Consider the following 25221-nt stretch of genomic DNA (forward strand, 5'->3'; position numbering starts at 1 on the left):
AACTGTGCAGAAACCATTATTTTCTTATTGAATTTACCATGATCTCTGACCATTGAGACTCCAGAACCTACATGTTTCCTTATTATCCTGAATGTAAGCCATCCACAAAATATGATATATAAAAAAACTTACTCTAGAACAGAAGTTATTCTGTAAAACCCACAATTCTTTGAGCCATAATCACCCTAACCTTTGACCCCAAAATCAACAGACCTTTAGATATCTTCAGTGCATGCCCTCCACACATTTTGGTCATGGTACTTGTTATTAAAACTAAAGTTATGAAAATAAAATATTGTTATGCTTACAGCTGCAGTGACTTTGAGCTTTCACTTTTTGATCCCTATATTAATAAGCTTCTTTCTTACCTGATAGGCAAGAACTGAAAATTTTGTGCAGAAACCATTTTTCTTATTTTTGTCAGTGATCCTTACCTTTGGACCCAAACATCAGTTGGATTTTCCTTACCCAAACAATTAATGTGGAAAAGGAAAAGCTCATGGACAGATTGACAAATGTACAGATTGACAGATGGACAGATTCACAGATTGACAGATGGGCAGATAGTCAGGGTCAAAGCATAATGAGTTCTGCCAAACAAGAAGGTATACAAAAACTAAATCAAAAGAAGCTCTGATGCAATAGTATCCAACCATAAGATAACATTGGATACAACAGCCTGAGGGCACTGCACATGACAATAAATTAATCCATGATATGTAATAGTATCCAATCATAAGAAATTAGTACTGTGGATCCAACAGCCTGAGGACACTGCACATGACAATAAATTAATCCATAATATGTAATAGTATCCAATCAAAAGAAATTAGTACTGTGGATCCAACAGCCTGAGGGCACTGCACATGACAATAAATTAATCCATAATATGTAATAGTATCCAATCATAAGAAAATAGTACTGTGGATCCAACTGCCTGAGGGCACTGCACATGACAATAAATTAATCCATAATATGTAATAGTATCCAATCAAAAGAAATTAGTACTGTGGATCCAACAGCCTGAGGGCACTGCACATGACAATAAATTAATCCATAATATGTAATAGTATCCAATCATAAGAAAATAGTACTGTGGATCCAACTGCCTGAGGGCACTGCACATGACAATAAATTAATCCATAATATGTAATAGTATCCAATCAAAAGAAATTAGTACTGTGGATCCAACTGTCTGAGGGCACTGCACATGACAATAAATTAATCCATAATATGTAATAGTATCCAATCATAAGAAAATAGTACTGTGGATCCAACTGCCTGAGGGCACTGCACATGACAATAAATTAATCCATAATATGTAATAGCATCCAATCAAAAGAAATTAGAACTGTGGATCCAACAGCCTGAGGACACTGCACATGACAATAAATTAATCCATAATATGTAATAGTAACCAATCATAAGAAATTAGTACTGTGGATCCAACAGCCTGAGGGCACTATACATGTCATTAAATTAATCCATGATACATAATAGTATCCAATCATAAGAAATTAGTACCGTGGATCCAACAGCCTGAGGGCACTGAACATGACATTAAATGAATCCATGATATGCAATAGTATCCAATCATAAGAAATTAGTACTGTGGATCCAACAGCCTGAGGACACTGCACATGACAATAAATTAATCCATAATATGTAATAGCATCCAATCAAAAGAAATTAGTACTGTGGATCCGGCAGCCTGAGGGCACTGCATATGACAATAAATGAATCCATGATATCTAATAGTATCCAACCATAAGAAATTAGTACTGTGGGTCAAACAGCCTAAGGGCACTATGCATGTCATTAAATTAATCCATGATACATAACAGTATCCAATCATAAGAAATTAGTACTGTGGATCCAACAGCCTGAGGGCACTGCACATGACAATAAATTAATCCATAATATGTAACAGTATCCAATCATAAGAAATTAGTACTGTGGATCCAACAGCCTGAGGGCACTGCACATGACAATAAATTAATCCATAATATGTAATAGTATCCAATCAAAAGAAATTAGTACTGTGGATCCGACAGCCTGTGGGCACTGCACGTGACAATAAATGAATCCATGATATGTAATAGTATCCAACCATAAGAAATTAGTACTGTGGATCAAACAGCCTGAGGGCACTATACATGTCATTAAATTAATCCATGATACGTAATAGTATCCAATCATAAGAAATTAGTACTGTGGATCCAACAGCCTGAGGGCACTGAACATGACATTAAATGAATCCATGATATGCAATAGTATCCAATCATAAGAAATTAGTACTGTGGATCCAACAGCCTGAGGGCACTGCACATGACAATAAATTAATCCATAATATGTAATAGTATCCAATCAAAAGAAATTAGTACTGTGTATCTGACAGCCTGAGGGTACTGCACATGACAATAAACGAATTCTTTCATATGTAATAGTATCCAATCATAAGAAATTAGTACTGTGGATCCAACAGCCTGAGGGCACAGCACATGACAATAAATTAATCCATAATATGTGATAGTATCCAATCATAAGAAATTAGTACTGTCGATCCAACAGTCTGAGGGCACAGCACATGACAATAAATGAATCCATGATATGTAATAGTATCCAATCATAAGAAATTAGCACTGTGGATCTAACAGCCTGAGGGTACTGTACATGTCATCAAATTAATCCATGATATATAATAGTATCCAATCATAAAAAATTAGTACAATAGTTGATCTAACAGCCTGAGGGCACCGCACATGACATTACATGAATCCATGATATGTAATAGTATCCAATCATAAGAAATTAGTACAATGGTTGATCCAACAGCATGAGGGCATTGCACATAACATTAAATTAATCCATGACATGTAATAGTATCCAATCATAAGAAATTAGTACTGTGGATCTAACAGCCTGAGGGTACTGTACGTGTCATCAAATTAATCCATGATATATAATAGTATCCAATCATAAAAAATTAGTACAATAGTTGATCTAACCGCCTGAGGGCACCGCACATGACATTACATGAATCCATGATATGTAATAGTATCCAATCATAAGAAATTAGTACAATGGTTGATCCAACAGCCTGAGGGCACTGCACATGACATTAAACTAATCCATGACATGTAATAGTATCCAATCATAAGAAATTAGTACTGTGGATCCAACAGCCTGAGGGCACTGCACATGACAATAAATTAATCCATGATATGCAATAGTATCCAATCATAAGAAATTAGTACAATGGTTGATCCAACCGCCTGGGGGCACTGCACATGACATTAAATGAATCCATGATATGTAATAGTATCCAATCATAAGAAATTAGTACTGTGGATCCAACAGCCTGAGGGCACTGAACATGACATTAAATGTATCCATGATATGTAATAGTATCCAATCATAAGAAATTCGTACTGTCGATCCAACAGCCTGAGGGCACTGCACATGACATTAAATGAATCCATGATATGTAATAGTATCCAATCATAACAAATTAGTACATTGGATCCAACAGCCTGAGGGCACTGAACATGACATTAAATGAATCCATGATATGTAATAGTATCCAATCATAAGAAATTAGGACTGTGGATCCAACAGCCTGAGGGCACTGCACATGACATTAAATGTATTCATGATATGTAAAAGTATCCAATCATAAGAAATTAGTACTGTGGATCCAACAGCCTGAGGGCACTGCACATGACAATAAATGAATCCATGATATGTAATAGTATCCAACCATAACAAATTAGTACTGTGGATCCAACAGCCTGAGGGCACTGCACATGACAATAAATGAATCCATGATATGTAATAGTATCCAACATTAAGAAATTAGTACTGTGGATCTAACAGCCTGAGGGTACTGTACATGACAATAAACGAATCCATGATATGTAACAGTATCCAATCATAAGAAATTAGTACTGTGGATTCAACAGCTTGAGGGCACTGCACATGACAATAAATGAATCCATGATATGTAATAGTATCCAATCATAAGAAATTAGTACTGTGGATCCAACAGCCTGAGGGCACTGCACATGACAAAAAATGAATCCACGATATGTAATAGTATTCAATCATAAGAAATTAGTACTGTGGATCCAACAGCCTGAGGGCACTGCACATGACATTAAATGAATCCGTGATATGTAATAGTATCCAGTCATAAGATATTAGTACTGTGGATCCAACAATCTGAGGGCACTGCACATGACAATAAATTAATCCATGATATGTAATAGTATCCAATCATAAGAAATTAGTACTGTGGATCCAACAGCCTGAGGGCACTGCACATGACATTAAATGAATCCATGGTATGCAATAGTATCCAATCATAAGAAATTAGTACTGTGGATCCAACAGCCTGAGAGCACTGCACATAACAATAAATGAATCCATGATATGCAATAGTATCCAATCATAAGAAATTAGTACTGTGTATCCAACAGCCTGAGGGCACTGCACATGACAATAAATGAATCCATGATACGTAATAGTATCCAACCATAAGAAATTAGTACTGTGGATCCAAAAGCCTGAGGGCACTGCACATGACATTAAATGAATCCATGATATATAATAGTATCCAATCATAAGAAATTAGTACTGTGGATCCAACAGCCTGAGGGCACTACACATGACATTAAATGAATCCATGATATGCAATAGTATCCAATCATAAGAAATTAGTACTGTGGATTAAACAGCCTGAGGGCACTGCACATGACAATAAATGTATCCATGATGTGTAATAGTATCCAATCATAAGAAATTAGTACTGTGGATCCAACAGCCTGAGGGCACTGCACATGACATTAAATGAATCCATGATATGCAATAGTATCCAATCATAAGAAATTAGTACTGTGGATCCAACAGCGAGAGGGTACTGCACATGACAATAAATTAATCCATGATATGTAATAGTATTCAATCATAAGAAATTAGTACTGTGGATCCAACAGCCTGAGGGCACTGAACATGACATTAAATGAATCCATGATATGTAATAGTATCCAATCAAAAGAAATTAGTACTGCGGATCCAACAGCCTGAGGGCACTGCACATGACATTAAATGAATCCATGATATGCAATAGTATCCAATCATAAGAAATTAGTACTGTCGATCCAACACCCTGAGGGCACTGAACATGACATTAAATGAATCCATGATATGTAATAGTATCCAATCATAAGAAATTAGTACTGCGGATCCAACAGCCTGAGGGCACTGCACATGACATCAAATGAATCCATGATATGCAATAGTATCCAATCATAAGAAATTAGTACTGTGGATCCAACAGCCTGAGGGCACTCCACATGACATTAAATGAATCCATGATATGCAATAGTATCCAATCATAAGAAATTAGTACTGTGGATCCAACAGCCTGAGGGCACTGCACATGACAATAAATTAGTCTATAATATGTAACAGTATCCAATCATAAGAAATTAGTACTGTGGATCCAACAGCCTGAGGGCACTGCACATGATAATAAATTAATCCATAATATGTAATAGTATCCAATCAAAAGAAATTAGTACTGTGGATCCGACAGCCTGTGGGCACTGCACGTGACAATAAATGAATCCATGATATGTAATAGTATCCAACCATAAGAAATTAGTACTGTGGATCCAACAGCCTGAGGGCACTATACATGTCATTAAATTAATCCATGATACGTAATAGTATCCAATCATAAGAAATTAGTACTGTGGATCCAACAGCCTGAGGGCACTGAACATGACATTAAATGAATCCATGATATGCAATAGTATCCAATCATAAGAAATTAGTACTGTGGATCCAACAGCCTGAGGGCACTGCACATGACAATAAATTAATCCATAATATGTAATAGTATCCAATCAAAAGAAATTAGTACTGTGTATCTGACAGCCTGAGGGTACTGCACATGACAATAAATGAATTCTTTCATATGTAATAGTATCCAATCATAAGAAATTAGTACTGTGGATCCAACAGCCTGAGGGCACTGCACATGACATTAAATGTATTCATGATATGTAATAGTATCCAATCATAAGAAATTAGTACTGTGGATACAACAGCCTGAGGGCACTGCACATGACAATAAATGAATCCATGATATGTAATAGTATCCAACCATAAGAAATTAGTACTGTGGATCCAACAGCCTGAGGGCACTGCACATGACAATAAATGAATCCATGATATGTAATAGTATCCAATATTAAGAAATTAGTACTGTGGATCTAACAGCCTGAGGGTACTGTACATGACAATAAACGAATCCATGATATGTAACAGTATCCAATCATAAGAAATTAGTACTGTGGATTCAACAGCTTGAGGGCACTGCACATGACAATAAATGAATCCATGATAAGTAATAGCATCCAATCATAAGAAATCAGTACATTGGATCCAACAGCCTGAGGGCACTGCACATGACAATAAATGAATCCATGATATGTAATAGTATTCAATCATAAGAAATTAGTACTGTGGATCCAACAGCCTGAGGGCACTGCACATGACATTAAATGAATCCGTGATATGTAATAGTATCCAACCATAAGAAATTAGTACTGTGGATCAAACAGCCTGAGGGCACTATACATGTCATTAAATTAATCCATGATACGTAATAGTATCCAATCATAAGAAATTAGTACTGTGGATCCAACAGCCTGAGGGCACTGAACATGACATTAAATGAATCCATAATATGTAATAGTATCCAATCAAAAGAAATTAGTACTGTGGATCCGACAGCCTGAGGGTACTGCACATGACAATAAATGAATTCTTTCATATGTAAGAGTATCCAATCATAAGAAATTAGTACTGTGGATCCAACAGCCTGAGGGCACTGCACATGACATTAAATGTATTCATGATATGTAATAGTATCCAATCATAAGAAATTAGTACTGTGGATTCAACAGCCTGAGGGCACTGCACATGACAATAGATGAATCCATGATATGTAATAGTATCCAACCATAAGAAATTAGTACTGTGGATCCAACAGCCTGAGGGCACTGCACATGACAATAAATGAATCCATGATATGTAATAGTATCCAATATTAAGAAATTAGTACTGTGGATCTAACAGCCTGAGGGTACTGTACATGACAATAAACGAATCCATGATATGTAACAGTATCCAATCATAAGAAATTAGTACTGTGGATTCAACAGCTTGAGGGCACTGCACATGACAATAAATGAATCCATGATATGTAATAGTATCCAATCATAAGAAATCAGTACATTGGATCCAACAGCCTGAGGGCACTGCACATGACAATAAATGAATCCATGATATGTAATAGTATTCAATCATAAGAATTTAGTACTGTGGATCCAACAGCCTGAGGGCACTGCACATGACATTAAATGAATCCGTGATATGTAATAGTATCCAGTCATAAGATATTAGTACTGTGGATCCAACAATCTGAGGGCACTGCACATGACAATAAATGAATCCATGATATGCAATAGTATCCAATCAAAAGAAATTAGTATTGTGGATCCAACAGCCTGAGGGCACTGCACATGACAATAAATTAATCCATGATATGTAATAGTATCCAATCATAAGAAATTAGTACTGTGGATCCAACAGCCTGAGGGCACTGCACATGACATTAAATGAATCCATGGTATGCAATAGTATCCAATCATAAGAAATTAGTACTGTGGATCCAACAGCATGAGAGCACTGCACATAACAATAAATGAATCCATGATATGCAATAGTATCCAATCATAAGAAATTAGTACTGTGTATCCAACAGCCTGAGGGCACTGCACATGACAATAAATGAATCCAGGATACGTAATAGTATCCAATCATAAGAAATTAGTACTGTGGATCCAACAGCCTGAGGGCACTGCACATGATATTAAATGAATCCATGATATGTAATAGTATCCAATCATAAGAAATTAGTACTGTGGATCCAACAGCCTGAGGGCACTGAACATGACATTAAATGAATCCATGATATGCAATAGTATCCAATCATAAGAAATTAGTACTGTGGATCCAAAAGCCTGAGGGCACTGCACATGACATTAAATGAATCCATGATATATAATAGTATCCAATCATAAGAAATTAGTACTGTGGATCCAACAGCCTGAGGGCACTGCACATGACATTAAATGAATCCATGATATGCAATAGTATCCAATCATAAGAAATTAGTACTGTGGATTAAACAGCCTGAGGGCACTGCACATGACAATAAATGTATCCATGATGTGTAATAGTATCCAATCATAAGAAATTAGTACTGTGGATCCAACAGCCTGAGGGCACTGCACATGACATTTAATGAATCCATGATATGCAATAGTATCCAATCATAAGAAATTAGTACTGTGGATCCAACAGCGAGAGGGCACTGCACATGACAATAAATTAATCCATGATATGTAATAGTACCCAATCATAAGAAATTAGTACTGTGGATCCAACAGTCTGAGGGCACAGCACATGACAATAAATGAATCCATGATATGTAATAATATCCAATCATAAGAAATTAGTACTGTGGATCTAACAGCCTGAGGGTACTGTACATGTCATCAAATTAATCCATGATATATAATAGTATCCAATCATAAAAAATTAGTACAATAGTTGATCCAACAGCCTGAGGGCACCGCACATGACATTACATGAATCCATGATATGTAATAGTATCCAATCATAAGAAATTAGTACAATGGTTGATCCAACAGCCTGAGGGCACTGCACATGACATTAAATTAATCCATGACATGTAATAGTATCCAGTCATAAGAAATTAGTACTGTGGATCTAACAGCCTGAGGGTACTGTACATGTCATCAAATTAATCCATGATATATAATAGTATCCAATCATAAAAAATTAGTACAATAGTTGATCCAACAGCCTGAGGGCACCGCACATGACATTACATGAATCCATCATATGTAATAGTATCCAATCATAAGAAATTAGTACAATGGTTGATCCAACAGCCTGAGGGCACTGCACATGACATTAAATTAATCCATGACATGTAATAGTATCCAATCATAAGAAATTAGTACTGTGGATCCAACAGCCTGAGGGCACTGCACATGACAATAAATTAATCCATGATATGCAATAGTATCCAATCATAAGAAATTAGTACAATGGTTGATCCAACAGCCTGGGGGCACTGCACATGACATTAAATGAATCCATGATATGTAATAGTATCCAATCATAAGAAATTAGTACTGTGGATCCAACAGCCTGAGGGCACTGAACATGACATTAAATGTATCCATGATATGTAATAGTATCCAATCATAAGAAATTAGTACTGTGGATCCAACAGCCTGAGGGCACTGCACATGACATTAAATGAATCCATGATATGTAATAGTATCCAATCATAAGAAATTAGTACATTGGATCCAACAGCCTGAGGGCACTGCACATGACAATAAATGAATCCATGATATGTAACAGTATCCAACCATAAGAAATTAATACTGTGGATCCAACAGCCTGAGGGTACTGCACATGTCAATAAATGAATCCATGATATGTAATAGTATCCAATCATAAGAAATTAGTACTGTGGATCTAACAGCCTGAGGGTACTGTACATGACAATAAATGAATCCATGATATGTAACAGTATCCAATCATAAGAAATTAGTACTGTGGATTCAACAGCTTGAGGGCACTGCACATGACAATAAATGAATCCATGATATGTAATAGTATCCAATCATAAGAAATCAGTACATTGGATCCAACAGCCTGAGGGCACTGCACATGACAATAAATGAATCCATGATATGTAATAGTATTCAATCACAAGAAATTAGTACTGTGGATCCAACAGCCAGAGGGCACTGCACATGACATTAAATGAATCCGTGATATGTAATAGTATCCAGTCATAAGATATTAGTACTGTGGATCCAACAATCTGAGGGCACTGCACATGACAATAAATTAATCCATGATATGTAATAGTATCCAATCAAAAGAAATTAGTATTGTGGATCCAACAGCCTGAGGGCACTGCACATGACAATAAATTAATCCATGATATGTAATAGTATCCAATCATAAGAAATTAGTACTGTGGATCCAACAGCCTGAGGGCACTGCACATGACATTAAATGAATCCATGGTATGCAATAGTATCCAATCATAAGAAATTAGTACTGTGTATCCAACAGCCTGAGGGCACTGCACATGACAATAAATGAATCCATGATAAGTAATAGTATCCAATCATAAGAAATTAGTACTGTGGATCCAACAGCCTGAGGGCACTGCACATGATATTAAATGAATCCATGATATGTAATAGTATCCAATCATAAGAAATTAGTACTGTGGATCCAACAGCCTGAGGGCACTGAACATGACATTAAATGAATCCATGATATGCAATAGTATCCAATCATAAGAAATTAGTACTGTGGATCCAAAAGCCTGAGGGCACTGCACATGACATTAAATGAATCCATGATATATAATAGTATCCAATCATAAGAAATTAGTACTGTGGATCCAACAGCCTGAGGGCACTGAACATGACATTAAATGAATCCATGATATGTAATAGTATCCAATCATAAGAAATTAGTACTGCGGATCCAACAGCCTGAGGGCACTGCACATGACATTAAATGAATGCATGATATGCAATAGTATCCAATCATAAGAAATTAGTACTGTGGATCCAACAGCCTGAGGGCACTGCACATGACATTAAATGAATCCATGATATGCAATAGTATCCAATCATAAGAAATTAGTACTGTGGATCCAACAGCCTGAGGGCACTGCACATGACAATAAATTAATCCATGATATGCAATAGTATCCAATCATAAGAAATTAGTACTGTGGATCCAACAGCCTGAGGGCACTGAACATGACATTAAATGAATCCATGATATGTAATAGTATCCAATCATAAGAAATTAGTACTGCGGATCCAACAGCCTGAGGGCACTGCACATGACATCAAATGAATCCATGATATGCAATAGTATCCAATCATAAGAAATTAGTACTGTGGATCCAACAGCCTGAGGGCACTGCACATGACATTAAATGAATCCATGATATGCAATAGTATCCAATCATAAGAAATTAGTACTGTGGATCCAACAGCCTGAGGGCACTGCACATGACAATAAATTAATCCATAATATGTAACAGTATCCAATCATAAGAAATTAGTACTGTGGATCCAACAGCCTGAGGGCACTGCACATGACAATAAATTAATCCATAATATGTAATAGTATCCAATCAAAAGAAATTAGTACTGTGGATCCGACAGCCTGTGGGCACTGCACGTGACAATAAATGAATCCATGATATGTAATAGTATCCAACCATAAGAAATTAGTACTGTGGATCAAACAGCCTGAGGGCACTATACATGTCATTAAATTAATCCATGATATGTAATAGTATCCAATCATAAGAAATTAGTGCTGTGGATCCAACAGCCTGAGGGCAATGCACATGACATTAAATGAATCCATGATATATAATAGTATCCAATCATAAGAAATTAGTACTGTGGATCCAACAGCCTGAGGGCACTGCACATGACAATAAATTAATCCATAATATGTAATAGTATCCAATCAAAAGAAATTAGTACTGTGTATCTGACAGCCTGAGGGCACAGCACATGACAATAAATGAATCCATGATATGTAATAGTATCCAATCATAAGAAATTAGTACTGTGGATCTAACAGCCTGAGGGCACTGCACATGACAATAAAATAATCCATGATATGCAATAGTATCCAATCATAAAAAATTAGTACAATAGTTGATCCAACAGCGCGAGGGCACCGCACATGACATTACATGAATCCATGATATGTAATAGTATCCAATCATAAGAAATTAGTACAATGGTTGATCCAACAGCCTGAGGGCACTGCACATGACATTAAATGAATCCATGACATGTAATAGTATCCAATCATAAGAAATTAGTACTGTGGATCCAACAGCCTGAGGGCACTGCACATGACAATAAATTAATCCATGATATGCAATAGTATCCAATCATAAGAAGTTAGTACAATGGTTGATCCAACCGCCTGGGGGCACTGCACATGACATTAAATGAATCCATGATATGTAATAGTATCCAATCATAAGAAATTAGTACTGTGGATCCAACAGCCTGATGGCACTGAACATGACATTAAATGTATCCATGATATGTAATAGTATCCAATCATAAGAAATTCGTACTGTCGATCCAACAGCCTGAGGGCACTGCACATGACATTAAATGAATCCATGATATGTAATAGTATCCATTCATAAGAAATTAGTACATTGGATCCAACAGCCTGAGGGCACTGAACATGACATTGAATGAATCCATGATATGTAATAGTATCCAATCATAAGAAATTAGTACTTTGGATCCAACTGCCTGAGGGCACTGCACATGACATTAAATGTATTCATGATATGTAATAGTATCCAATCATAAGAAATTAGTACATTGGATCCAACAGCCTGAGGGCACTGCACATGACAATAAATGAATCCATGATATGTAATAGTATCCAACCATAAGAAATTAGTACTGTGGATCCAACAGCCTGAGGGCACTGCACATGACAATAAATGAATCCATGATATGTAATAGTATCCAATATTAAGAAATTAGTACTGTGGATCTAACAGCCTGAGGGTACTGTACATGACAATAAACGAATCCATGATATGTAACAGTATCCAATCATAAGAAATTAGTACTGTGGATTCAACAGCTTGAGGGCACTGCACATGACAATAAATGAATCCATGATATGTAATAGTATCCAATCATAAGAAATCAGTACATTGGATCCAACAGCCTGAGGGCACTGCACATGACAATAAATGAATCCATGATATGTAATAGTATTCAATCATAATAAATTAGTACTGTGGATCCAACAGCCTGAGGGCACTGCACATGACATTAAATGAATCTGTGATATGTAATAGTATCCAGTCATAAGATATTAGTACTGTGGATCCAACAATCTGAGGGCACTGCACATGACAATAAATTAATCCATGATATGTAATAGTATCCATCAAAAGAAATTAGTATTGTGGATCCAACAGCCTGAGGGCACTGCACATGACAATAAATTAATCCATGATATGTAATAGTATCCAATCATAAGAAATTAGTACTGTGGATCCAACAGCCTGAGGGCACTGCACATGACATTAAATGAATCCATGGTATGCAATAGTATCCAATCATAAGAAATTAGTACTGTGGATCCAACAGCCTGAGAGCACTGCACATAACAATAAATGAATCCATGATATGCAATAGTATCCAATCATAAGAAATTAGTACTGTGTATCCAACAGCCTGAGGGCACTGCACATGACAATAAATGAATGCATGATACGTAATAGTATCCAATCATAAGAAATTAGTACTGTGGATCCAACAGCCTGAGGGCACTGCACATGACATTAAATGAATCCATGATATGCAATAGTATCCAATCATAAGAAATTAGTACTGTGGATCCAACAGCCTGAGGGCACTGCACATGACAATAAATGTATCCATGATGTGTAATAGTATCCAATCATAAGAAATTAGTACTGTGGATCCAACAGCCTGAGGGCACTGCACATGACATTAAATGAATCCATGATATGCAATAGTATCCAATCATAAGAAATTAGTACTGTGGATCCAACAGCCTGAGGGCACTGCACATGACAATAAATTAATCCATGATATGCAATAGTATCCAATCATAAGAAATTAGTACTGTGGATCCAACAGCCTGAGGGCACTGAACATGACATTAAATGAATCCATGATATGTAATAGTATCCAATCATAAGAAATTAGTACTGCGGATCCAACAGCCTGAGGGCACTGCACATGACATTAAATGAATCCATGATATGCAATAGTATCCAATCATAAGAAATTAGTACTGTGGATCCAACAGCCTGAGGGCACTGCACATGACATTAAATGAATCCATGATATGCAATAGTATCCAATCATAAGAAATTAGTACTGTGGATCCAACAGCCTGAGGGCACTGCACATGACAATAAATTAATCCATGATATGCAATAGTATCCAATCATAAGAAATTAGTACTGTGGATCCAACAGCCTAGGGGCACTGAACATGACATTAAATGAATCCATGATATATAATAGTATCCAATCATAAGAAATTAGTACTGCGGATCCAACAGCCTGAGGGCACTGCACATGACATTAAATGAATCCATGATATGCAATAGTATCCAATCATAAGAAATTAGTACTGTGGATCTAACAGCCTGAGGGCACTGCACATGACATTAAATGAATCCATGATATGCAATAGTATCCAATCATAAGAAATTAGTACTGTGGATCCAACAGCCTGAGGGCACTGCACATGACAATAAATTAATCCATGATATGTAATAGTATCCAATGATAAGAAATTAGTACTGTGGATCCAACAGCCTGAGGGCACTGAACATGACATTAAATGAATCCATGATATGTAATAGTATCCAATCATAAGAAATTAGTACTGCAGATCCAACAGCCTGAGGGCACTGCACATGACAATAAATTAATCCATGATATGTTATAAAAAAGTTATCCATTTATTTACAAATACTATTTCTGAACATATGTGCACTATGTTATAAACATACTAATTCATGAAGTAGTGTAATTTCTGTATTCTCTTTTTTAATTCTCTGGTAAATTCTGAAGTAACTGTGCCTATCAAGAATAGCACTATATTGCATCATGTGATGAAGGTAACCAGCAGTCATTTTTTTCATTCTTCCAACTATGTTCCTTTTTTCTTAACAAATATGCTATTTTATTTTTAGGATCTTTGTCTGCTTTTGATTTCACTAGGTTGTTGATGCCAGTGGCTTCTCTCAACCATCCATTCATTTCAATATCAAGTGAGAATGATCATTTCTGAGACTGTATGTGCCTTTTGTAATGCCACCAAACATAATATAAATATGTACTAATTATTACTTATAAACAGTCCGGTTAGTTTAATGTTATAGCTACCAGTCAGTACCCTTATATCAGTGGTTCCCAAGGTTTCTATGCATACAGGCACATTTGAGAGTTTATGAGAGAGTGGTGGGCACCAGCCACTACTACTTACAAACTCTGATATGCATTTGCATGTACATAGCACTGACATACCTTGCAATTTTATAATCTAAATGTATGTTCCCTATTCATATTATTGCCTTTATTATTCATTATAACTTCTCTCCATGAAATATAATTTTGATTACAAAATTTAGAAGCCACAAACATGGGCACTCAAAAAAGCCATAGTGGTAAAGACATGTCTGCATTCACTGAACTACATCTGGCTACGGCTAAATAAAATAAGCAATGGAATGCAGACTAAATCCTAAATCTAATGGTTATCAGAGGCAGGCATAGACTGTAAACCTTGCTGAATCAGTAGATCGATATATCATACAAAAGAAAAACATCTAATCTATCATCCAAATTAAATAAAGAATATTCAAATACATCCAAGCATTAAAATTGCTAAAAGTTTTAAAGAAATATATTGTATAAAAATATGGAAAATGGATTGATAGTTGCTGCTGTTTAGCATAAGTGAGACAAAGAAAACTTAAGCTTTAATGGTTTACTGTGATAAGTGAACCATTTCATGCAAAATCTGAAATATTTAAATTAAAAAGAAAAAATTAGCTATTACCATGTTGGGGGCAGATCACATACTCTGTCTGTCTGGATGTTATTTTATCATTTTAAACCACATCTGTATATTTCATCAGAGATCATGGCCCATACAACAGTCTAAATGATTTCCAGGATGATATTTATTATCAATGTTTATTTACAGCTTTTGAAACCTACAAGCAGCCTATATGTGTAATGTTGTGTATACAGCTTTTGAAACCTACAAGCAGCCTATATGTGTAATGTTGTGTATACAGCTTCTGAAACCTACAAGCAGCCTATATGTGTAATGTTGTGTATACAGCTTTTGAAACCTACAAACAGCCTATATGTGTAATGTTGTGTATACAGCTTTTGAAACCTACAAGCAGCCTATATCTGTAATGTTGTGTATACAGCTTTTGAAACCTACAAGTAGCCTACATGTACAATGCTGTGTACGTCCCTTCATTAAAGCCTTATAATGCTACCTGTTTCGGATTCCCTCCTTGCATCATCTCCAAACATGGTGTCTTCCATTCTCTGGCTTGTGCTCATCTGAAACAAGATCAAGGCATTTCAAGCTTTCTTTTATATTTGATTATGTTCAGATTACTACAACTGAAACTATTTTGTTTAACTGATCTAAAACTCTAGTCATCTGCTCAATTCCTTAAATAGTTGCTAAAATATTTTAAACAAGAGTCCCAAAACAGGACTGATACTCATCTGACTGAGATGCATTTTGTATGTTCTTCTATGATAATGAATAAAAATGGACAAAATAACATTTTATTTTCACAGCAGATCTCATAAGAGTATATATAACGTTGCAACAATATGGTTTTCAATCTAATGGACATTCATCATGAATTATGTACATGAACAACCTGTATGGAGAATTAGCATTTGTCAGATTTTTGACAGCAGTTTAAGATTTTTGAAGATGGCCTCCATGGCAATCAAATGCCAGGGCAAAAGCAATTCAACCTCAATATGAATGAGTCAAGTTTCATAAATCCTCACAGAAGCTTAAGAGTAGTGATTTGAGTATTAATCTTTGATCAGTGAATATCTACATCAGTCCTCAGTCCAAATTACCTTGTAGTAAGAAAAGCTGTGAATTTGTGAGCTGATTTGAGTTCAGAGAGTAAAGGGAAATAAACTTTATTTGTAACTTTTAGCCATAGTTCTAGGCAAGAGTTTTTGACAGGAACGTCTCATACTCAAGATGTTTTTTTTCTTCCTTGACTTGAATATCATTCAGAACACAGAAAACGATGTTTCAAGCATTACAATCATAACAAAACTGAAAAGTATTGATAATAATAAATAACTAAAAACCTATTAGTATGACAAGACAAAAAGTATTGATAACTAACTACCATTCAGCATGACTAATGCTTAGGTTCTGGATAATGAATACAAGTTGTACTTTTGAAAACTGAATAAGACAGAATTCATTAAAAAAAACTATGGTCCATAACACACTGTTGCATATCTGTCAAGAAGGTCCTTGTAAATTTTGGTCCCTAACGCATTAAAAGTACTATATAGACAGATTTGTCAATGACACATATACATACTACAGATGAAGGAGCTGCCTTTGAACCTGAAAATAAAATAAATACAGGTTTTCAATAGATTTTTAGTAACATGCCCTTAACTTAACATAGTAACATGCCCTTAACTTAACATAGTAAAATGCACTCTACACAGTAACAGCCCTTAACTTATATTGTAATGGTCCTTAACTGAACTTAGTAACAGTCCTTAACATAGCAACAGCCTTTAACATAGTAACGGTCATTAATATAGTAATGGTCCATAACTTAACAAAGTACTGGTCCTTAACTTAACATAGTAACAGTCCTTAACAAAGTAACAGCCTTAACTTAATGCAGTAACATTCCCTTAATATATTAACAGCCCTTAACTTAATATAGTAACAGCTCTTAATATAGTAATGGTCCTTAACTCAACATGGTAATAGCCCGTAACTTAACATCATAACAGCACTTAACATAGCAACTGCCCGTAACTTAACATAGTAACAGTCCTTAACATAGTAACAGCCCTTAACTTAATATAGTAATGGTCCTTAGCTGAACTGAGTAACAGCCCTTAACTTAACATAGTAACATGCCCTCAACATAGTAACAACTCTTAAAATAGTAATGATACTTAACTTAACATAGTAACAGCCCTTATACTAGTAATGAACGTAACTTAACATTGTAACAGCTCTTAACTTAATGTAGTAACAGCCCTTAACACAGTAACAAGCCCTCAGCATAGTAACAGCTCTTAAAATAGTAATGGTCTTAACTTAACATAGTAACAGTCTTTAACATAGTAACAGCCCTTAACCTAACATAGAAAGTGTCCTTAATACATATGTCCTATAGTAACAAGTTCTTAAGCAAGTAACATGTCCTTAACACATTAACCCCTAGGTAGCCTACTGCCAAGCTCTGTAGCTTCATGGTCATGCATGACACACTAAGGTGGGTGGTATTAAAGAAAGGTAGACAGATGTAGCTCTACAATGATACCAAATAATCTGGAATTTCTAGTTGTACCACAAAATACAAGGGAAAAATCTCAATTTTTGGAATTGACTTTTTTTCTATCCAAAATTGGCCCGTGGTCGGAATCTGATTTTGTGTCCGGATTTTAGACTTTTTGGTCTCAGATCAAAGGCAAACCAGTATGAACTGCAAATAGACAGATGAACCTTTGCAAAAAATAGGATCAGATGGGCATTTGGAATAAAGAGTGGTCTTGATACAAAAATAATGGGTCTGTTTAGCAAAAACGACAAAAATCTCCAGGAGTTAATGTGTTAACATAGTTAGTCCATCTAGAGACCAATTGCGAAAGTTAATTTTTCTCTTAAATTGAAGAATTTATTTTCCAAGATAAGAGAACAATGTAATCGAGAAGAAAATTAAAGAATCATATACTAGATCTGTTTTTTGAATTGCCATTTTAATATCAATCAAGTTTATCCATACAAAAAAAAAAAAGAAACTATATTTTCTAAGTATGCAAAGAGTTGAAGAAATCTGAAAAACAAGAAGTAGTAATTTCCTGGTTACATGGGATGGGTACTAACGCCTGACTGTAATATTGTGATATAAATGATATGTATAGCAATATGTATCAATATGAATTTGTTACCTGGAGGAACACTGTGAAAACCTATGTGATACTAACCATCAGTATGACTTGCTGACCTGTAACTTTTATTATAATAAATAACCAGTGGTCTTTCTCATATACTTCTGGAAAAAACTGACAAGATTTTTGTGAATGATGAAGAAAGAGATGAGGGTTTTGAGCTTAAGGCTACGACCAACTTCAACAGATGGATGATGTGTCTATGTGTGGAAAGATTCCCAAGGTAATGACCAACTTCAACAGATGGATTATGTGTCTATGTGTGGAAAGATTACAAAGGTTACGACCAACTTCAACAGATGGATGATGTGTCTATGTGTGGAAAGATTACAAAGGTAATGACCAACTTCAACAGATGGATGATGTGTCTGTGTGTGGAAAGATTACAAAGGTAATGACCAGCTTCAACAGATGGATGATGTGTCTGTGTGTGGAAAGATTACAAAGGTAATGACCAACTTCAACAGATGGATGATGTGTCTGTGTGTGGAAAGATTACAAAGGTTATGACCAACTTCAACAGATGGATGATGTGTCTGTGTGTGGAAAGATTACAAAGGTAATGACCAGCTTCAACAGATGGATGATGTGTCTGTGTGTGGAAAGATTACAAAGGTAATGACCAACTTCAACAGATGGATGATGTGTCTGTGTGTGGAAAGATTACAAAGGTTATGACCAGCTTCAACAGATGGATGATGTGTCTGTGTGTGGAAAGATTACAAAGGTAATGACCAGCTTCAACAGATGGATGATGTGTCTATGTGTGGAAAGATTCCAAAGGTAATGACCAACTTCAACAGATGGATGATGTGTCTATGTGTGGAAAGATTCCAAAGGTAATGACCAACTTCAACAGATGGATGATGTGTCTATGTGTGGAAAGATTCCAAAGGTTATGACCAACTTCAACAGATGGATGATGTGTCTGTGTGTGGAAAGATTACAAAGGTAATGACCAACTTCAACAGATGGATGATGTGTCTGTGTGTGGAAAGATTACAAAGGTTATGACCAGCTTCAACAGATGGATGATGTGTCTGTGTGTGGAAAGATTCCAAAGGTAATGACCAACTTCAACAGATGGATGATGTGTCTATGTGTGGAAAGATTACTTAAGTAGTAACTCCAGAACAGCTCATTTTTTTTAGACATCTACATCACAATGCTACCAATTTTTATTAATTTCACCATATTAATTGCATTTAAAGCCAAAGTGAGTCTCTATGCTTGCATATCAAGTATAAGATCTGATTCAGTCCAATCTGAGACTGACTTTAAGCCACTGCTAAACCAAATGTTTGACTCCTTGTAATACCAAATATTATTTGAGTAAACAGTAATAGTTCTACAACCATCCTACTAATAGACAGTTATGGTTAAAATACTGATACAAAAGAATCTGTACCAACATGAACTGTGATATTATAGTATAGCAATGATTACTGATACATCAATTACACCAAATATTTCCCCATTTTGACTATTTTTAATACATTCAATCTATCCTGTGAATTTGAACATGATTGTAGGAAACACAAACAATAAAGACATGATGCTGAAAAATAATATAAATTATTACTCTTGGGTCTTTCCTAGCCAAGAATAGACCAGTTCCACCAAAAGGAAACTTACTGTTTTACCATATGCATTCAGAAAAAGGTAGGAAAATGAAACATACCAATCTAAATATCTGAACCTTTAATTTTCTGGACACCCTACTTTCAAAATTAGTAATAATTTTCAGCTGTACAAAAAATGTCGGCATATCAATTAAATCCCAAGAAAAAAATTAAAGTTGTAATGTAACCGAAGGAATGTTTTACCCCTACTAAAAACAAAATAATGGCAGTGACTTATTATATATAATCATCAGAAAACTTGGAGAACTAATCTACCTTATTATATATAATCATCAGAAAACTTGGAGAACTAATCTACCTTGAATTTGTTGTACTTCTAAATTTTGTCCTATTTAATTATTACTATTTGTGAATAATACTTGATAACAGGATGGATATAAATATCATGATGATTTTTTTTATGTACTGTTTATAATGTCAAAAATAAAATTATGTTTGTAAACAATGCTCAATCACATTGGACATAATTATAAGATGTAAAGAAAATTTAAAACAAGCCTTCCACCAGCATCACAAAAGGATGGAAAAGTCTGAAAAATCATTATCAACATACATAATGAAGTTTGTGGAATGGAGTCAAACAAATGAATAGTGTGCACATAGTCAAAATTCCTCAATGTTTCATCCTTAAATTGTAATTTTATATGAAGAGTTGATGGATCTACATGTAATTAATAATGATACATGTACATGTACCAATATGTAATTAATGGTGATACCAACATGTAATTCATTGTGATACCAACAAGTAATTCATTGTCATACCAAATGTAATTCATTGTGATACTAACATGTAATTCATTGTGATACCAAATGTAATTCATTGTGATACAAATGTAATTCATTGTGATACCAACATGTAATTCATTGTGATACAAATGTAATTCATTGTGATACCAACAAGTAATTCATTGTGATACCAACATGTAATTCATTGTGATACCAAATGTAATTCATTGTGATACCAACATGTAATTCATTGTGATACCAACAAGTAATTCATTGTGATACCAAATGTAATTCATTGTGATACTAACATGTAATTCATTGTGATACCAAATGTAATTCATTGTGATACCAACAAGTAATTGATTGTGATACCAAAGGTAATTCATTGTGATACCAACAAGTAATTCATTGTGATACCAAATGTAATTCATTGTGATACAAATGTAATTCATTGTGATACCAACATGTAATTCATTGTGATACCAAATGTAATTCATTGTGATACCAACAAGTAATTCATTGTGATACCAACATGTAATTCATTGTGATACCATGTTTCGCAATCCCATATATATATATATATATATATATATATATATATATATATATATACATACATACATACATACATATATATATATATATATATATATATATATATATATATATATATATGATCTGGAAATCAAAACGGGGCAAAAAGTGGAAGGAAATTTAAAAAATTGTATACGAAAAGACAGTAAGTTGGATAAAATAGACTCACCTATTCAAATTTGGAAGTGTATTAATTTATCAATCTCTGATTGGTCGAATTCTAAAGGCATGTCAAAGTTATAAATTAATCACATAATCATGTGTGTGTAAAACTTAAAGGAGCGTGACTATATTGTAACCAGCAATTGTATAGACAAGGTACATTTCTGCTACTAGCTGACAGGGGCGTTATGATTAAATACACTGGGATCAAATCATCCACTTCTGAAATAACATATGTTTAATAAATTATGTGTGTCATTAGTTCTCTTTGTTGTTTACCAATTTTATGTAACAATCACAGTTTGTTGATGGGTGTACAAATAAAATTGATTTATTTAACCTTTGAATGGTATACTACTTCATTTCAGAATAAAAAGCTCATTCAATTATTGGCTCATCAGCAGCTATAACAGTTGCAAATATGACTGATAAAAATGACAGCATTTTATTAGTTTACCATAATGCATTTAACTGCAAGATATCAGTCTGTATTAGTTTTACTTTTTAAATTACATGTACAGTATTATGGTGACACCATCAAGCAAGCACAGATGAGAAGTACTGGCCGCTAGCATAAAAGAGATTTGCCAGTAATTGTTTAAACTTATAATCATCTACAAGTGCATGATATAATAAAGGGAAATAAACACAAGTCAGTAGATGTATTCATTCATCCATGACTGAATATATGTATACAATACATTTACGTGTATACAATATGACTACACTGTCCAATTAAATGTATGATTTATTTAACCAGAAAACTCATTAATCCAGACATATTTACTGACAACGACAGTGTACGGAATAAACAGATTCCACTGTATATACATTTTTGCAGAATGCATTACTAGACTGTATGCTTTTAGTTAAGTGCAATGATAGAACCTCCCAGGCTAGAGGCATGAGACTTCCAAATTTCCATCCAAGGAAGACAAATTTGAAGAAAAAAAACCAGAAAATTTAATGTAGCCCTTCCTAACATGGTATGGTTTTTAGATTGGAAGATGGCAGTTATTTACGTAATAAAATTGACAGGGCTATGCCAAAGTAGCAAGACAGAAGATATTCAAAAGTTCATGAAACATCTTGTATCACCATTAATTACGCTGTGTGTGTGTGTGTGTGTGTGTGTGTGTATATATATATATATATATATATATAAACCACCCCACTGGCAAAACAAAATTTGTTGTAAGCTGTTTATTATTTTTTGTCTCATGATGACATTTAATGATTTAAAACCACCTTAGTCTGTACATTTTGATATTGAATGAGATTCTTATTAAATGCACACGTCAATATAACAACTATGTTCAGGAGCTGTAATATTGCCCTTTGATACTTTTCCTCACCAAGCTTTGCATGATTGGAGTTGTAATATTGCCTTTGATACTTTTCATCACCTAGCTTTGCATGACTGGAGATTTAATATTGCCCTTTGATACTTTTCCTCACTTAGCTTTGCATGATTGGAGTTGTAATATTGCCTTTGATACTTTTCATCACCTAGCTTTGTATGACTGGAGATTTAATATTGCCCTTTGATACTTTTCCTCACTTAGCTTTGCTTGATTGGAACTGTAATATTGCCCTTTGATATTTTTCCTCACCTAGTTTTGCTTGACTGGATCTGTAATTGCCCTTTGATACTTTCCCTTGCCTAGCTTTGCTTGATTGGTGCTGTAACATTAACTTTCGATACTTTTCCTCATCTAGCTTTGCTTGATTGGAGCTTTATCATTGTCTTTTGATACTTTTCTTCATCTAGTTTTGCTTGACTGGAATGTAACATTGCCTTTTAATACTTTTCTTGCCAAGCTTTGCATGATTCGAGCTGTAATATTGCCCTTTGATATTTTTCCATGCCTAGCTTTGCTTGATTGGAACTGTAATATTGCTTGCTGATAGTTTTCCTCATCTAGATTTGCTTGAATAGGGCTGCAATATTGCCCATTGATATTTTTCCTCACCTAGCATTGCTTGATTGATCCTTGATACTTTACTTCACCTAGTTTCGCTTGATTGGAGCTGTAATATTGCCCTTTGATATTTTTCCTTGCCTAGCTTTGCTTGATTGAAACTGTAATATTGCCCTTTGATATTTTTCCTCATCTTGATTTGCTTGAATAGGGCTGCAACATTGCCCATTGATATTTTTCCTCACCTAGCATTGCTTGATTGATCTTTGATACTTTACTTCACCTAGTTTCGCTTGACTGGAGCTGTAATATTGCCCTTTGATATTTTTCCTCGCTTAGCTTTGCTTTACTGGTCTTAATACTTTTCCTTACCTAGCTTTACTTTGATACTTTTTATCACCTAGCTTTGCTTGATTAGACTTTGATACTTTTCCTCACCTAGCTTTACTTTATTCAAACTGTAATATTGCCCTTTGATACTTTTCCTCATCTAGCTTTGCTTGATTGGACCTGTAATACTGCCCTTATTTATCCTAATATCCAGCTAATTTTACAGTTACTATTATTTGGGTTTTATTTACACAAGTCTAGACTTTGTTATTACTTATCACAAACTATAGATGTTGATTTATTTTATTTGTACATGAACATAACATAAATATAAGAATATAATGATAGTAGGAATTAATTTTTTACCACTCCCAAGATAAACTGAGAAAAAAAATCTTTTTTTTTAATTACCAAAGGACTTGGAACAGATAATTAAAATACATGTATATGCATAGAGACTAAATAGATCAATGGTAAGATCAAACATCAAATGGACAGATGTGGGTGAAAAACCTACAAATTTTTTAGTTTTGACTGTGTTAATTACCTGCTGAAACCTAATTTACCTAAGGTAATTCAGAGATGCCTGCTGTGAAATTCACATAAATTCAAGTAATGATTAGTTTTCTGCTGATGATGTGAATTAATGTACATTTGGTAATGCACTGATACCTGGCAGACATGTTAAACTTATCTGAGTTATTATATACATGACCTATATTTTATGAATTTTGCTTGTGCTTTTAATAGCATTACCTAACATTAAACACAATTTATTTTATGTAATTCATTGATATCTCCCATGGAATTGTTAAAATGTTTAATATGTTGCAATAATTTAGTTGCATTTTACAGTGCTTTCTAGTAAATGAAACCTTGA

At 34.7% G+C, this 25221-nt stretch overlaps 1 protein-coding gene across 4 annotated transcripts in view; it reads right to left on the bottom strand.

The window, feature by feature from the left end:
• LOC149779856 (protein fantom-like) overlaps positions 1-25221 on the bottom strand; it is a 197238-nt gene that overhangs the window by 19779 nt on the left and 152238 nt on the right. For all 4 annotated transcript variants that reach the window (XM_089936526.1, XM_089936527.1, XM_089936524.1 and 1 more), the window contains 2 exons: positions 17365-17390; positions 16270-16336 (listed from right to left, as the gene is read on the bottom strand). In XM_089936526.1, the coding sequence (XP_089792652.1) occupies positions 16270-16336; positions 17365-17390 (93 nt within the window). The remainder of the gene's footprint in view (positions 1-16269; positions 16337-17364; positions 17391-25221) is intronic.

This window comes from Sinohyriopsis cumingii, chromosome 16, assembly GCF_028554795.1.
Source record: "Sinohyriopsis cumingii isolate HCF-2022 chromosome 16, ASM2855479v2, whole genome shotgun sequence".
Lineage (NCBI taxonomy): Eukaryota > Metazoa > Mollusca > Bivalvia > Unionida > Unionidae > Sinohyriopsis > Sinohyriopsis cumingii.